We start from the raw sequence: 16881 nt of genomic DNA, 5'->3' as shown, positions 1-16881 counted from the left end.
TATTAAATACCTCCAACCCTCATATACAAGCTTGGAAAAATGCCATGTACCAAATATCTCTATTATATACAGGGAATATATTCTGTATCCCTAATATACTGAATATGTACCCCTTATTTCTCATATACACAGCATGTGTCCATAATGTCTAATATACAAGGCATGTACCCCAATTAACTAAAAAAAAAAAAATAAGGCACGTAAACCTTATTCCACATATATAGGGTTTACATATATAGGGTTTATCCAGGCATGTACCCCCTACCATCTTTGGAAATTTAAGCAAGTTCTCACTATTTGCTGAGCGTACACTCATTATTCATCATATACACACACACACTACCCCCCCATGAACATAGTATGTTTACCGTATCCCTTGTACAAGAGACATGTATCCCATGGAAAGGTTAAGGCTCATACAAGGTCAGAGTGCACTAATATTAAACAAGGCAAACATTTGTAGAAGGAAGTTATATATGTGTCACCAAGGTGTGGAAAGGATATATATTAGTTATTCATTAAACCACGGTAACTGGGTATTTGTCTATTTCTCGATATGTTAGATTGTGAGCTCTGGGGGGCACTACTAATGTTGTCCATTGCCTCCTTATCCATGGTAACAAATACGTGGTGTGGTTATGCTTTAAACTACACTTATTTTAATAAACAGCAAAATGTCTTTGCCCATTTTTACAATAAAGTTTAAGCTCTGCAGAACGATATTCCTTTTTCCGCATTAGTCTTATTGTATTTTTCATAGCTGTGCCCCTCAGCGTTATAAAATATAACCTATTCAGGACAGGAGAGTTTACACAAACAGAGTTATTTGGTAGATTAGAATGAAAGCTCTGCGGGACAGGATTATTTTACTCTCAATGCCTCTGTGTATTGGGTATATAATGTTGTGGAGGGCATGATTCATGCCGCTTTATGTATTGTATTTGCCCCCCCACCATAAATAGGAATGTAAGCTCTGCAGAACAGGGTTCATCACTCTCCGTCGTTCCTTAATTCAAAGGGGCATAGTTATGCTACTCAATAGCGGGGTATTAATTAATCTAGGAATTATGAAGAATTGATAAGAGAATTTTAAACCATAGGGCAAAAACCAAGCATTAGAGAATTATTATTTTTTGCCTAAAATGTTGCCGTCACCTGACTGATTCTAAACAATCCATGGTTTAGTGAATTCACGTAGACTGTAAGCTCCCAACCTTGTTTATATGCATTAGGATGCAAGCTCTGTTGGACAGTCTGTTTTTGTTGCGTTGAACAGTGACTGTCTGCAAATAAGCAAAGTAGAGGATAGAATTCACAGCTCACAGTAATACAAAGAGAACCCTGGAAAGACGTGTGTGAGTAAATTAAATAAACAGTTAAAAAAATACACTGCTTCAAAGATAACCACTAAAAGAGATATAAAAAACTAAAAACAAAGAATAAACAAAGGCAACAAAAAGAAAAACACCAAATAAATAGCTAAGCTCAAGTTTATTTGGAAACCATCTGGATATTTTGGGAATACAGCTAAACCTTGGATTCTCAAAAACTGGTAGAGACTAAACAAGAACTCCCACCCCTCTTCCAAACAAAAATAAATAAATAAAATAAAAAAATAATAAAAAAAACAACAACAACAACAATAATATGTCTGGGGTAAAAAAACAAAAAAAAACAAACACAAGTCCATTTCAAAACAGCTTTTACCACAGAATATGCTCTCAGAATTCTCCCTCCCCTGAAGGGACAGTTACTTCCTGAGGCTGAACATGCAGAAAACAAATTGAAAATAAAGCAATAAAGAGTGGGTTTAACTACATTTTTTTTTTTAAAGTGTACTACAGATTTTTTCACACAAAAATATTTGACAGCCCCTATGATCCATGTTAAACTTGAATTAAAAAAAATGTCTAGAGAATAACTCAACGAGAAAGAAACACAGATGTGTTACATGTAGTTCAAAAATGGATTATATAGTAATGGATTTGAAAACATTCTATCACTGAGCTATACCGGTAGTCACAGTGTGGCAAATGTAATCTAAACTTTTCTATTTGGGGTACAAGTCCTTAATATGTACAGCTTTTCCAGATATAGATAAAAGCTAATGTTTTAGACATGCAAGGGCAGGGGTAAGCAACCTATGGTACGTGTGCCATGCACGTCACTCGAGGTGCCTTACATGGCCTATCAGGAGATCCAGTGGGACTTCAGACACCGCAGGTGGTGAGGGACAATTCTCAATTTACGCATTGCAGCACTTAGAGGAAGTGATCTCGGATCACTTCGTCCCAGCACGTGAATGGGAATCCGCACTGGAGTAGCTGACCTTGACCTTGACCTGTGCATGGCCATCTCCATTGGATAACTCTCACATTGAGTTTTGCTCGGTTCGTCGCTTGTGAGGTATCGTTCTCTTCGTCTCGATGCCCACTCTTGTATGGTGGCCTTGTAATCACGATTGTGTGCCGGTGTGGCAGTGAAATTCAGCTTTAGGTGCCAAGTTTAGCAGGAGCTGCTGAGATGAGCGTCTTCACAGCTCTGCGGTCAGGCCCCGCCCCCCTGGAGTGTTCTTTTAAAGGGACACTATAGTCACCTGAACAACGTTAGCTTAATGAAGCAGTTTTGGTGTACAGAACATGCCCCTGCAGCCTCACTGCTCAATCCTCTGCCATTTAGGAGTTAAATCCCTTTGTTTATGAACCCTAGTCACACCTCCCTGCATGTGACTTGCACAGTCTTCCATAAACACTTCCTGTAAAGAGAGCCCTATTTAGGCTTTCTTTATTGCAAGTTCTGTTTAATTAAGATTTTCTTATCCCCTGCTATGTTAATAGCTTGCTAGACCCTGCAAGAGCCTCCTGTATGTGATTAAAGTTCAATTTAGAGATTAACCCCTTAAGGACACATGACATGTCTGACATGTCATGATTCCCTTTTATTCCAGACGTTTGGTCCTTAAGGGGTTAAGATACAATTATTTAAGGTAAATTACATCTGTTTGAACGTGAAACCAGTTTTTTTTTTCATGCAGGCTCTGTCAATCATAGCCAGGGAAGGTGTGGCTAGGGCTGGATAAACAGAAACAAAGTGATTTAACTCCTAAATGACAGTGAATTGAGCAGTGAAATTGCAGGGGAATGATCTATACACTAAAACTGCTTTATTTAGCTAAAGTAATTTAGGTGACTATAAGTTCCTTTAAGTGCAATATATAGATTAGGTTAAAGTGCATTTTCATAATAAGTCAAATTGACCGATAACCCCTCCTATTATGGCCTTTCCTCCCAAAATGAAACATTTCCCTTTACTGCTCCAATAATTACTGCTGTACATTGTTTCAGACTCATGGATCAGAGCTGCCAGCTGAACCACAACTCCCAGAAACCTTTGCTTACAAGCTTGGCAGTGCTACAGAATGTTAAGTGAGCATGACTGTCATTCCTGGGTTGGTCAGCGCTTGCTGCAGAAACTGCAAAGACAGGGCTTTGCGGTATTTGTAAGCACTTCCAATGTGAGTGTTTTCTATGATTTTATGCAGTTTTGAATGCAGAATCTGGAGAATGCATTACAAAAAGAATGAACCATTACTCTTAATTCGTACTGATATTTAAAGCGGCACTCAAAACACCATAACCACTACAGCACGCCAGGAGTTCCCTGGTGCTGCAGCACTGTTAAAAGCCAAACCCTTTTCAACCAGGCCAATGCTCACCTGAGTCCTTTGGATGCACATAGTCTAAGCCCTCTTGTGCTAAAGTGGAAGTTTCTGATTTGAAACATAAATTAAATGTATCTGAAAAAATTCTGTCTGTCTGTGGGCGGAATTCATTGGGTAAAAGGGTCTATAAATAAATCCAAAATTTGGACAACGTGGAAGAGGAACAACCGCTTGAATAATATCTGCGATGGGGTGTATATTGCAGGCAACAAGGTAAGTGTCAAGGTGTTCTAAAAGCAGAATGGTGCTGGCAGATGCAGAGTGTATCACTATATCACGAAGTTCCACAACATTAATACTTCCAGTAATTTGCAAGTCGTATGAACAATTTTTTTATTTTTTTAGAAAAACACACATATTATTGTACATTTTATTTGTGCCCTGCATGAAAGAGGTTGGTTTGTTTCTCACAATATGGTTTAGAATTAAAAGTGGTGCCCCCGGGGGGCGGGGCCGGACCGCTGACGGGATCAGACGCTTCTGTCTGAGCTCCCGCTTAGGAGCCGAGAAAACGGCGCAAACTGGAGGCAGAACCTCCCTAGCCACCCGCAACGGCGCCCACCTTGATCCCCAGATCCCGAGGGGATACCAATCAAGCTGCCTTCCGTAACCAGACTAAGGCCAAAGGCGTGAGGAGCTTGAGCCGGGATGAGACGGCCGCTCTCCCGGGTCTCCGGCCGGGGTCCGGCGTCCCCCCCCCCTCTGGACCGGGGGGGTCATCCCGGTCTGCACACACACACGCTCTCATCAATACCACTGTAAAACCTATTTTATATGCAAATGTACGCTGTTGTGGCGTTTGTCATTGATACTGTACACACCTGCGCAACAAAAATAAAGAATTTAAAAAAAAAAAAAAGCGGTGCCCCCGCTTAACGAAGAGGTTCTGTAGTCTTATAGCACGTTCGATTTTTGGATTTTGTTTCTTAAAAGTGTGCAATCAAAAAAGAAACAAAAAAAAATGTTTTAACCCCTTAAGGACCAAACTTCTGGAATAAAAGGGAATCATGACATGTCACACATGTCATATGTCCTTAAGGGGTTAAATAAAGAACAAAATAAATGATAAAAATACTTTATGTGCCCCGTTTTGCCTATTAGATAGTTGGTGATAATTTTAATACGCCTCACCCCTCTGCCAGTCCCTGCATTGGCTTCCCGTAAGATAGAGCACTCAATATAAAATTCTGGTTCTTGCTTACAAATCTCTACATAATGCTACTCCCACCTATCTATCCTCACTAATACACAAGCATGTCCCGTCTAGGCCCCTACGCTCTGCCGAAGACCTGCGTCTATCCTCTGTCCGTACTCCCACCTCTGATGCTCGTCTTTAAGACTTCTCTAGGGCTGCACCGTTCCTGTGGAACTCCCTTCCCTTTTCCGATAGACGCTCACCCAGTCTCCACTCCTTCAAAAAAATAATCAAAAACTCACTTTTTCACAAAAGCGTATCAATGAAACTGTTAATGGCTCCAAAAAACCCACATACAAGTCTTCATTAAAAACTACTATTCTACCTATCTACTTCCCTTACCTTTTGTGTCACTTTACCCCACTCCCTCCAGCATGTAAGCGCATTGAGCAGGGCCCTCAACCCCTCTGTTCCTGTGTGTCCATTTGTCTGGTTACAATTACATGTTTGTTAGTCCACCTATTGTAAAGTGCTGCGGAATTTGTTGGCGCTATATAAATAAAAATAATAAGAATGTAATTCATACTTAGTCATAAACTCAAATATTAACCTATATGTTAAGTGCTTTGCCCACTGCGTGGGCATGTAAATCATTGGATCCATATAACAACAAAAAAAAAAAAGGACATGAGCAGTCACAGGGGTTTAAGTCAAAAATAGATAACTTAATTTGTGAATTACATCATAATGGGTTCGCTCAGGATCTTGAGAAAGGACCGCGTTCATTTCCGAAGCGTTGACAATGATGTAATTCACGAAAAGTTACCGTATATATTTTTTACTTAAACCCTGCAAGTGCCAACTTCCTCATTTTTTGTTTGTTATATAAAGATTCCACAGTCGTGGCACCCAGGTATTGCAAAACTAAAAACACATTTCACCTTGCTTTAAAAGCAATAAGGAAAAAGCAAGTGCTTTCATACCCATGGCTCAAATACAAAAAAAAAAAAAAATGTTTTTCAAAATTTACATCCTGTTTTGTTTTTGTATTTTTCTTTTAACATTTGGCATCATACAGCCGTGTCCTAAACCAAGCTCCTGGCCTCTCTGCATCAATGCAACGGTTACTTCTCTTCCTATCTAAAAATAATGTAGAGACTTAACTTCCTAAATCTAGTCACTCTAATCAAGTCGCACTTGCAATTTAGTCTGCAACTGTATTCACTGAGCCACAATGTCTCTCTTCTGGTTTATATGTAGCAGGGGCTGAGGAAGAACAGGCCACTGTTGATAAAGACTGGCCTTTATCACAAACAGTTATGTTGGAAACACTGCAATGTCTAACCTTGGCATTCTGAATGTTTGTCACCTATATTGCCCATGATTCTTAGCAAGTCTTTAGGCTGGCTAAGTATCATGGGAAAAACATTGTCAGCTCTCTTTGTGAATTGCCTTCTTACGATGCTCAACCCAGATGTTACTCATGAACAGTTGCAAACACTTGGGGTGAACCTTGATGTGTTACACGTGTACCACGTTTTGGTTTCAAATAATGCATAATCTTTATTAACTAGGACTCTAAATAACTGTTGCCCAATGTCACAAATAAAGACTTGTAAAAAAAAAAAAAAAAGTCACACAATGTTCTTTTGTGACATCATTTTCTAATATGTTTCCCAATCACATGGTGGTGCGGCTCCGTCACACATTGTTGGGGTGATTGTTGTAACTTGCTGTGTGAGTGTTTAAACGCACTCAAGGTGCATTTGAAGTAAAACACAGATCATTTAAAGGGACACTATAATCACCAAAACAACTTTAGGTTAATGAAGCAGTTGTGTATAGATCATGCCTCTGCGGTATCGCTGTTCAATTCTCTGCCATTTAGGAGTTAAATCACTTTTGTTTCTGTTTATGCAGACTTCCGCTGGCTGTGACTGACACAGCCTGCATAAAAATAATTTTGTTTAATTTTCAATCCGATGTTAACTTGCTGCAGAAGTTTTTATCTCCTGCTCTGTAGATTGAACTTTAAATCACACACAAAGGAGGCTACTGCAGTATCTAGAAGGCTATTAACAGAGCAGGATAAAATAAAGTCTAAATTATACAGAACTTGCATGACAGGTCTATAGTCGCCATTTGGGCAGTCGGAATCCAGGACAAACCACCCCCATAACCTAACCCAATAATACACCGACACTAAGTAGTATGGGGAAATTTGTCCACAGCTTTATTAACCAATAATTATAATAATAATAATAATAATAATAATAATATCGATAATAAATTAACAGGTAAACATGGGTCATTGCCCCCCATACTCCGCCCCCTCGCATCCTGTTCCTTCGGCTACCATACAAAAGGCAATGACCCCCATATAATAACACATATATACATAATTATAACATACACCAACTTTATATCAAAGTGCCAACCACCATTAACCACGGCAGGGGTATACCCGGATACCCCTGCCCCACCAGGTTCTGAGCCACCTCCAGGACTCGAAACCTCTCAACCACCGATGACCACAATCTGTTTATTCCACCTCACGTTCATCCAGGGGAGCCTATTTCCTCTCCTTCAGCTCCCCGTCCCGCCGCTGTGAAAGAAACGGGTTAAATAAACACAAAACAAACAAAGGGAGGGTGGGTGGGACAAACTCGACCAGGTAGGAAGTTAGAATGACTCACCTAAAATGGCTGCTCATTTAAATAGCCAATCCCACTTACCCATAATTCCAACCCTCGCTTACTTCCTCCTAAGCCCGCCTCCTAACCCCTGTCAAGGCCTTTTTCCGCTTAGCTGCGCTCTAGCTACATGGGGCTACAATAAAGGAAGTGTAAACATTAGATGACTCTTAATAGCAAGTGTTTAGGAAGGCTGTGCAAGTCACATGCAGGGAGGTGTGACTAGGACTGAATAAACAAAGTGATTTAACTCCTAAATGGCAGGGAATTAAGCAATGAGACTGAGAGGGCATGATATATACACCAAAACTGCTTCATTGCTCAACTTGTTTTGGTACTTATAGTGCCCTTTTTTAAGCCTGTACACCAGTGCTTCCGCAGCAACACAGTGCATGGGCAGCCCTCTTTGGCAACCTTGCTGGGCAGCCGGTCATGTCAAAACTGGCAAATTTGGCAAGACTCCAAATAAAATTGGGATTAAATGTTTTGGATCGTAAATACTACAGAAAAGTTATAACTAAGAAACCTTAAGGCTAACGGAGCATTAAGGGAAGTGTAGGTCACAAACATTTGAGTTTAGTCGTCGCTTGTAAAAAACAGCTACACAAGTACAAACGTAGAACCGTCATGAGAATGTGCAATTCCCAATACAAAGTCTAAACAAAGATTTCTACAAACACGTCGTCAGACACTCTATAGATCATTGTGCACACCGCGTATACACAAGTGGAACGTTAGCAGCACTAAACTCTAAGTAATTCTACAAGGGTCCGATGCAGAAACTGATCTGTGTCTGCCTGCGTTTATCTAAATATATAAAGTAGATTTACTTACAGAGAGTCACACGTCTCGATGCAGAAAGCTAAACGTTGCGTGCGTGTGTATATAAATGTACAAACATACATCACAGCTATTAAACATTCACACAGCTACATATACACCTAACAGAAAGACGATTATTTTATTTTCACCTTTAGTGGAGTGGATTGGGGTATTAACTCTTTGCTTTTCTCTATGGAATTCCTGGACTACAGCCACTAGTTACTGTGAGAACAGCAATGTGACATGGGCATCATATAAATGCCATGATCAAACTAGATATTCAAACAGTGAAATTCAGTATACAATTGCGATCCACTTCTCTGAATTGTCACTAAAATGTACTGTCTTTATCTGTGACTGTGCCACAGTTCAAGCTCTGCCGTCAAAGACCCCCACTTTCCAACGTGGACCTCGTCCCTGTATTGCATCTCAACGAGTTTGAAAATCAGGGTTCCAGCTCTACCCCTGCATTGGAACGCTAAAATGAATCCCCACTGGGCTCGAGAAGGACCCTGATTGTCACATGAGGTCAAAGGGAACTGCCTACAGTAAGCTGATAACTGTGCCAGCACTACATTCATAATTCTGTGCCACTTGTATGATACTGGGAAAAGTGCAACAATGGTGCTTCGCTTCTTTCATTTTGTTTTCTATATCAAAATACAGATGTAGAAAGGATCAGTAAGGCCATTTTGAAATTAAAGAAACATTCAAGCATTAGAAATAAATACATTTATTTGTGTAAATAACACTGGAGTGGATCTCCTGGGCCCCCTGTGATAACAAATACCTGTAAATGAAGGGTTAACGTACAAATTTAGTGGCAAGACATTCCTGTGTTGTAGCGATGTTTCATGTTCAGTCTCATAGAGAAGCACTGGGACGCAGGCCACATGCATGGCAATTGCCACATTGCCCCGCCAATACTGCCAATCTGGCAGAGTATCCATCTGGCTGTATGATTGAAAACTGGGAAGGTACAACCTTGTCATTTCAGGAGAAATCGGCACTTTTATAAATTAACAAGAAGACAATCTGTTACGGCAAGCTGAAGTGTTTTGGGGTTTGGAGCTAATGCCATGCGCCTAATTTGGGTCTATGTGTAAGCATCCCAGAGTTACACATATACTACACCCCTTACTGTAACTACCCCAGCGTTACACATATACTGCCCCTTACTGTAACTACCCCAGAGTTACACATATACTGCCCCTTACTGTAACTACCCCAGAGTTATACATATACTGCCCCTTACTGTAACTACCCCAGAGTTACACATATACTGTCCCCTACTGTACCTTTCCCAGAATTATACATATACTGCCCCTTACTGTAACTATCCCAGTTATACATATGCTGCCCCTTACTGTAACAATCTCATAGTTATACATATACTGCCCCTTACTTTACCTACCCCAGAGTTACACATATACTGCCCCTTACTGTAACTATCCAGGAGTTATACATATACTGCCCCTTACTGTAACTATCCAGGAGTTATACATATACTGCCCCTTACTGTGCCTATCCCAGAGTTACACATATACTGCCCCTTACTGTACCTTTCCCAGAATTATACATATACTGCTCCATTCTGTAACTATCCCAGTTATACATATGCTGCCCCTTACTGTAACTATCCCAGTTATACATATACTGCACCTTACTGTAACTACCCCAGTGTTATACAGATACTGCCCCTTACTGTAACTATCCCAGAGTTATACAGATACTGCCCCTTACTGTAACTATCCAAGAGTTACACATATACTGTCCCTTTCTGTAACTATCCCAGTTATACATATATTGCCCCTTACTGTAACTACCCCAGAGTTATACATATACTGCCCCTTACTGTAACTATCCCAGAGTTATACATATACTTCCCCATACAGTAACTATCCCAGAGCTACACATTTACTGCCCCTTACTGTAACTACCCCAGAATTATACATATACTGCCCCTTACTGTACCTTTCCCAGAATTATACATATACTGCTCCATTCTGTAACTATCCCAGTTATACATATGCTGCCCCTTACTGTAACAATCCCATAGTTATACATATACTGCCCCTTACTGTACCTACCCCAGAGTTACACATATACTGCCCCTTACTGTACCTATCCCAGAATTATACATATACTGCCCCTTACTGTACCTTTCCCAGAATTATACATATACTGCTCCATTCTGTAACTATCCCAGTTATACATATGCTGCACCTTACTGTACCTATCCCAGAGTTACACATATACTGCCCCTTACTGCACCTACCCCAGAGTTACACATATACTGCCCCTTACTGTAACTATCCCAGAGTTATACCTATACTGCCCCTTACTGTAACTACCCCAGAGTTATACATATACTACCCCTTACTGTAACTACCCCAAGTTACACATATACTGCCCCTTACTGTAACTACCCCAGAGTTACACATATACTGCCCCTTACTGTAACTATCCCAGAGTTACACATATACTGCCCCTTACTGTACCTACCCCAGAGTTACACATATACTGCCCCTTACTGCAACTACCCCAGAGTTACACATATACTACCCCTTACTGTAACTATCCCAAGTTACACATATACTGCTCCTTACTGTAACTACCCCTGAGTTACACATGTACTGCCCCTTAGTGTAAGCATCCCAGAGTTACACATATACTACACCCCTTACTGTAACTACCCCAGCGTTACACATATACTGCCCCTTACTGTAACTACCCCAGAGTTATACATATACTGCCCCTTACTGTAACTACCCCAGAGTTACACATATACTGTCCCTTACTGTACCTTTCCCAGATTTTTACATATACTGCCCCTTACTTTAACTATCCCAGTTATACATATGCTGCCCCTTACTGTAACTACCCCGGAGTTATACATATACTGCACCTATCCCAGAGTTACACATATACTGCCCCTTACTGTAACTATCCAGGAGTTATACATATACTGCCCCTTACTGTGCCTATCCCAGAGTTACACATATACTGCCACTTACTGTACCTTTCCCAGAATTATACATATACTGCTCCATTCTGTAACTATCCCAGTTATACATATGCTGCCCCTTACTGTAACTATCCCAGTTATACATATACTGCACCTTACTGTAACTACCCCAGTGTTATACATATACTGCCCCTTACTTTAACTACCCTAGAGTTATACATATACTGCCCCTTACTGTAACTATCCAAGAGTTGCACATATACTGTCCCTTTCTGTAACTATCCCAGTTATACATATATTGCCCCTTACTGTAACTACCCCAGAGTTACACATATACTGCCCCTTACTGTAACTACCCCAGAGTTACACATATACTGCCCCTTACTGTACCTACCCCAGAGTTACACATATACTGCCCCTTACTGTAACTACCCCAGAGTTACACATATACTACCCCTTACTGTAACTACCCCAAGTTACACATATACTGCCCCTTACTGTAACTACCCCAGAGTTACACATATTCTGCCCCTTACTTAACTACCCCAGAGTTATACATATACTGTCCCTTACTGTAACTACCCCAGAGTTACACATGTACTGCCCCTTACTGTAAGTATCCCAGAGTTGCACATATACTGTCCCTTTCTGTAACTATCCCAGTTATACATATATTGCCCCTTACTGTAACTACCCCAGAGTTACACATATACTGCCCCTTACTGTAACTACCCCAGAGTTACACATATACTGCCCCTTACTGTACCTACCCCAGAGTTACACATATACTGCCCCTTACTGTAACTACCCCAGAGTTACACATATACTACCCCTTACTGTAACTACCCCAAGTTACACATATACTGCCCCTTACTGTAACTACCCCAGAGTTACACATATTCTGCCCCTTACTTAACTACCCCAGAGTTATACATATACTGTCCCTTACTGTAACTACCCCAGAGTTACACATGTACTGCCCCTTACTGTAAGTATCCCAGAGTTACACATATACTGCCCCTTACTGTAACTACCCCAGAGTTACACATATACTGCCCCTTACTGTAACTACCCCAGAGTTACACATATACTGCCCCTTACTGTAACTACCCCAGAGTTATACATATACTGTCCCTTACTGTAACTACCCCAGAGTTACACATGTACTGCCCCTTACTGTAAGTATCCCAGAGTTACACATATACTGCCCCTTACTGTAACTACCCCATAGTTATACATATACTACCCCTTACTGTAACTACCCCAGAGTTACACATATACTGCCCCTTACTGTAACTATCCCAGAGTTACACATATACTGCCCCTTACTGTAACTATCCCAGAGTTACACATATACTGCCCCTTACTGTAACTACCCCAGTTATACATATACTGCCCCTTACTGTAATTATCCCAGCCATAAATTGCCCATGTAATCATGATAGTTGCCCAGCTCCAGCTCTTCACACCCTCAGCCCTCGTTTAATGTGACCTTTCAGGGTTTTTACGAGCCCTGTGTTTTACGTCAGTGATTCCCATTAGTCTCAGACCTGGCCACCTGCTCTTCCAGTGCCCTCACAGGTTCACCACGGGCCCCCTATTAACAGCTCTTGATACCTAGTGCTTCTAAACCTGACCTCAATAAGCCAGCTGGTCAGCTTGCTGGCTGTGCTTCATGGGAGTTGCAGTCCAGAACGGCAACAAGTGCCTGCAGTCCAACCCAAAGAAAACTCCTTCCTACAAACTTTTTACAAAATTCTACACCAACTAGAGAACAGGCTGGCTGAGCATCACAAGAGTTGCAGCCCACATCAGCTGGCTTGCTCTGTACAGCTCCACTGCATATGTATGCGCTACACCCAGCAGACCAGACACTGACCTTACTGACTTCACCAGTCGGTGCTTCTTGATGTCCTCTTCGCTGAACGAAAAATGCATGCTAGGCAACCTTGGGACCCTCAGGGTGCCCCGGCTTCTGGATGGCATAGGGCGGCACTGGGTATCCCCCTCTATACAGCCTCCCTGGCAGATGGGTTTAAAGGGACAGAAAGGGAGAGTGCTTTCTCCTGCACAGACTGTGTGAAGTGGCACAGCCTGTCAACTATCAGGCATGCACACACATACACACACACACAGCAACTACACACCCCCTCCACAGACAGGACACAAGACCTGGAAACGGATTACATGGGGAGGGAGGAGGCCACATTGCATCATAAGGTTTACTGTTAACTTGTTAACCCTTTGGCCAGGGGCAAGGGAAGGGTCTGTTTGGTTGTAATTTAACACATGACTTGCCAGAGGGGGACTAACAACTGCTAATACCTGTCTATTTGTTTGTATCTGCAGTGAAAAAAAAAATCACTTTTTCTATACCTCAAAGCTTATTGCCATTTTTTAAGGTATGCAACACATAATAAATCACAAATCAAGGTATAAAACTAACTAAACAAAAATACTAACTGTAAAAAAACAACAACAAAAAAAAAAAACACATCAGTCTACAAATTACAAAACCAGACAAGAAAAATGACTGGTCCATTTCTTTTAGGAAAGGGGACTAGTGGAAGTTTTTCAAACTTTTCATTGTTGTACTAGTTATAAACCAGTATGCTAGCTATTGGTATCACATTGGGAGTCTTCGAGACGAAACACAGTCAGTACAATTTATTCACTACAAAATTGTAAAATTTTTCCAACAGGGAAAAAAACACAAACAAAAGAATAAAAATAAGCTAATTATATATGAATATATATTGTGCAAAGGTGCGCTTGTAATAATACGGTGCTTCTTAACCAAAACTACCTATTGTATTTTAATGAGTCCCCAAAATCTGGAAGCACATATTTATAAGGCCTGAGGCAACTGTTCTAAATAGATGGTTTACTGAGAAGGTTCTGCGTTCTAAGTGCATGCGTTTAACTTTCGTTACATGCTAATGCAAATGTTTTACAGAATTAATTTTACGTACTATGCTTCCACAAAGAATGGATCAGCTAATTTAAAACGTAATAATTGGTTGTAACACTAATCCCATGGACATAATTTGGGTCGCTGTCAAAAATGTTTTTGGGAATCACCGATTCATATAAAAGAATATATTTGAAGGTACATGAGCAGGTACACAAAGGTACACATTCCCATACATATGCATTGTTCACAGTAATACAGAATGTACTCGGCTATAGAAAGCCTTTAAGGGAGAATTATAAAACGGTTAACGTGTACAGTATACACACATATATATAATAGACACAGTCGTCACTGTGATGTAAAAAGTCATTTATCTTTCAATTGTGACTGTAGACATTTGCATTGTACAAAGATATGTTCTAAGTGCTTGCAAATTTTCCGTCACTAAGCGTATTAAGTGAGATAAACGGCAAGCCTTTGTTGGCGTCTGGAAATAGTTGCTTAGTTCACTCTGCGCAAGTAAAATAAATGGCAAAGTGTGCAGTTAGCCCCCACAGGTAAATTAGGTAAGATGGTAAATATTAATTACTAACAGGATGCGTTGGTAACAGCGACTAATAGCCCTGTATCATTGCAGTGACAGTCTACATTCTCAATTATTATTATTGGTAGTTATATATTCGGCAGCGCTTTACAATTTTATGAAAGGGAGAGATTTAACACAAGACAATTACACAATGACACAGGAACAATAGGTAGATGAGGACCCTGCTCAGACGAGCTCACAGTGTGGAGGAGTGGAGTATAAGGACACAATAGGAAAGGCATCAAGGGAGACGGCAAACAATGCCATCCGAGTCACCAAACCCACAAAGGCATCAACCTGGCAATAAGGAGAGACAGCAGGGGTGCAGCAAGTGGGCTTTACTTTGCCATGGGCCCTGCACAGCAAAATCTACTGATATTTGGGATCCGGAAGTATTCATTTAGTGGGATAATCTCCTTTCTGCAAGAGGCATGACTGATCTCTTGATATTACTTTTGTTTATTGAACGCCAACGTATTCTGCAGCGCAGTACACAATGAAATGTATTATAATAAATTTGTGAATGTAAAAAGAAAAAAGATAGAGGGGGAAATCTGCTCAAAATATCCAATAATCGCCAGCCAATTGGGACCTAATTAGAGACCATAAATACAAGAACTCCAGCCCTAAATGTATTGAAAACATAACTTTTATTTTTTTTAAATTAATGGAAATGTAAGAACTTCCTGTGATCAGAATTTTGATTGAAAGGGACATGCCTTGCTATAGGAGTGATTACATTTAAGTTGGTAATGGGATTAATGTGTTGTATTTGGAGACCAAAGCTCAGGGGTAATGAGGTAGTAATCGAATAACAGGTATGGCCTTAATCTACTGTCCCCCTAGGCTTTGTATCTGCTACCCAAGTACTGATGCCAAACCTAAAACAAAATGGCTGCGCCCACGTAACACACTAAACACCAGCAGGCGGACTTTACTGCAGTGAAATTTGGGATGGCATTAGGTAAGGACAATAGGTAAGTTGGAATAATTACAGGACTCCACAGTTCTAGATTATTTCCAGAGAACAGAAAACTATGCATCATTTGCCAATTTAAACAAATATTTCTATATATATATTTGTATATAGTCTGTAGGCATTTCAGAAATATTGATACATTTATACAGCGGATCTGTAAGGGATTATTATCCTTTTACATCAAATAGCCAAGATGGAAAAGCAGTAGGGTAGTTTTATTCTTATAATTCAGCTATATTGGTCTAAAGTGAATACGAGCGCACACTCCAAATTGTAAAATATGGATTGCAGCGTCCGAGTCTTATTGTCAGCCAGACACGGGGCCGGCTCTCTGTCCTGGGACACCTCCTACTAAACAGAAGGGAGGGGTAAAGTCACACATGGCATGGGGAGTGGGGAGAGCAGCTGCCAATGCATTGGAGGGCAAGAAAATAAAAATAAGGGGGTAAAGTGAAATTTTACTGTAATTAACTTAACACACAAGACTGTACGTAGCCATGAACTTAGTGCCCCAAATACCAGGTGTTAAGGGAATCATTTTAAATGGGTTAAACAAACAATGCAAAATTAACCATAAACAATATGTTTCTTTCCACAAATCTAAGAGTTTTATTCGGGGGGAAAAAATGCACGGTACTGTGTTGCATCTCCATGGCAGTGACGGGATTACTCTGACATTAAATCAATGTATACTCTGACTTTAGGTGAACTCAGCTATATCGCCTGATAGAACGTAGACAAAACTGTACAACATTGCCACCTAGTGGTCAAATTGAAAAACACCAACAAAAAAAAGTATATATATATATACTGTATATATTTTTTTATATGGGGTTATTCATAGGAGTGTATATTTTTGGAAACTAAAAATATGGCTAAACTCAATATATTTTCCAATTCAGCTATTTTAGATTGAGATTTTAAATTCAATTTCAATTCCTGACAATTCCCACTTTATTAAACAACTCTGATAGAGACCAATATAAAAACAGAAACACAGAATGTGACGGCAGATAAGAACCATTCGCCCATCTAGTCTGCCCAATTTTCTAAATACTTTCAT

At 40.3% G+C, this 16881-nt stretch overlaps 1 protein-coding gene across 3 annotated transcripts in view; it reads right to left on the bottom strand.

Annotated features, from left to right (window-relative positions):
• PDE4A (phosphodiesterase 4A) overlaps nucleotides 1-16881 on the bottom strand; it is a 662166-nt gene that overhangs the window by 99816 nt on the left and 545469 nt on the right. The window contains exon 1 of one of the 3 annotated variants that reach the window (XM_063449473.1): nucleotides 13219-13433. The exons of the other annotated variants lie outside the window; for them this stretch is intronic. Within the exon in view, the coding sequence (XP_063305543.1) occupies nucleotides 13219-13325 (107 nt within the window). The 5' untranslated portion in view covers nucleotides 13326-13433. Of the gene's footprint in view, nucleotides 1-13218; nucleotides 13434-16881 lie in introns of those variants that run through there. 3 annotated transcript variants of the gene reach the window in all.

This window comes from Pelobates fuscus, chromosome 3, assembly GCF_036172605.1.
Source record: "Pelobates fuscus isolate aPelFus1 chromosome 3, aPelFus1.pri, whole genome shotgun sequence".
In the NCBI taxonomy this organism is placed as follows: domain Eukaryota; kingdom Metazoa; phylum Chordata; class Amphibia; order Anura; family Pelobatidae; genus Pelobates; species Pelobates fuscus.
This window is presented reverse-complemented; position numbering and strand designations above follow the sequence as displayed.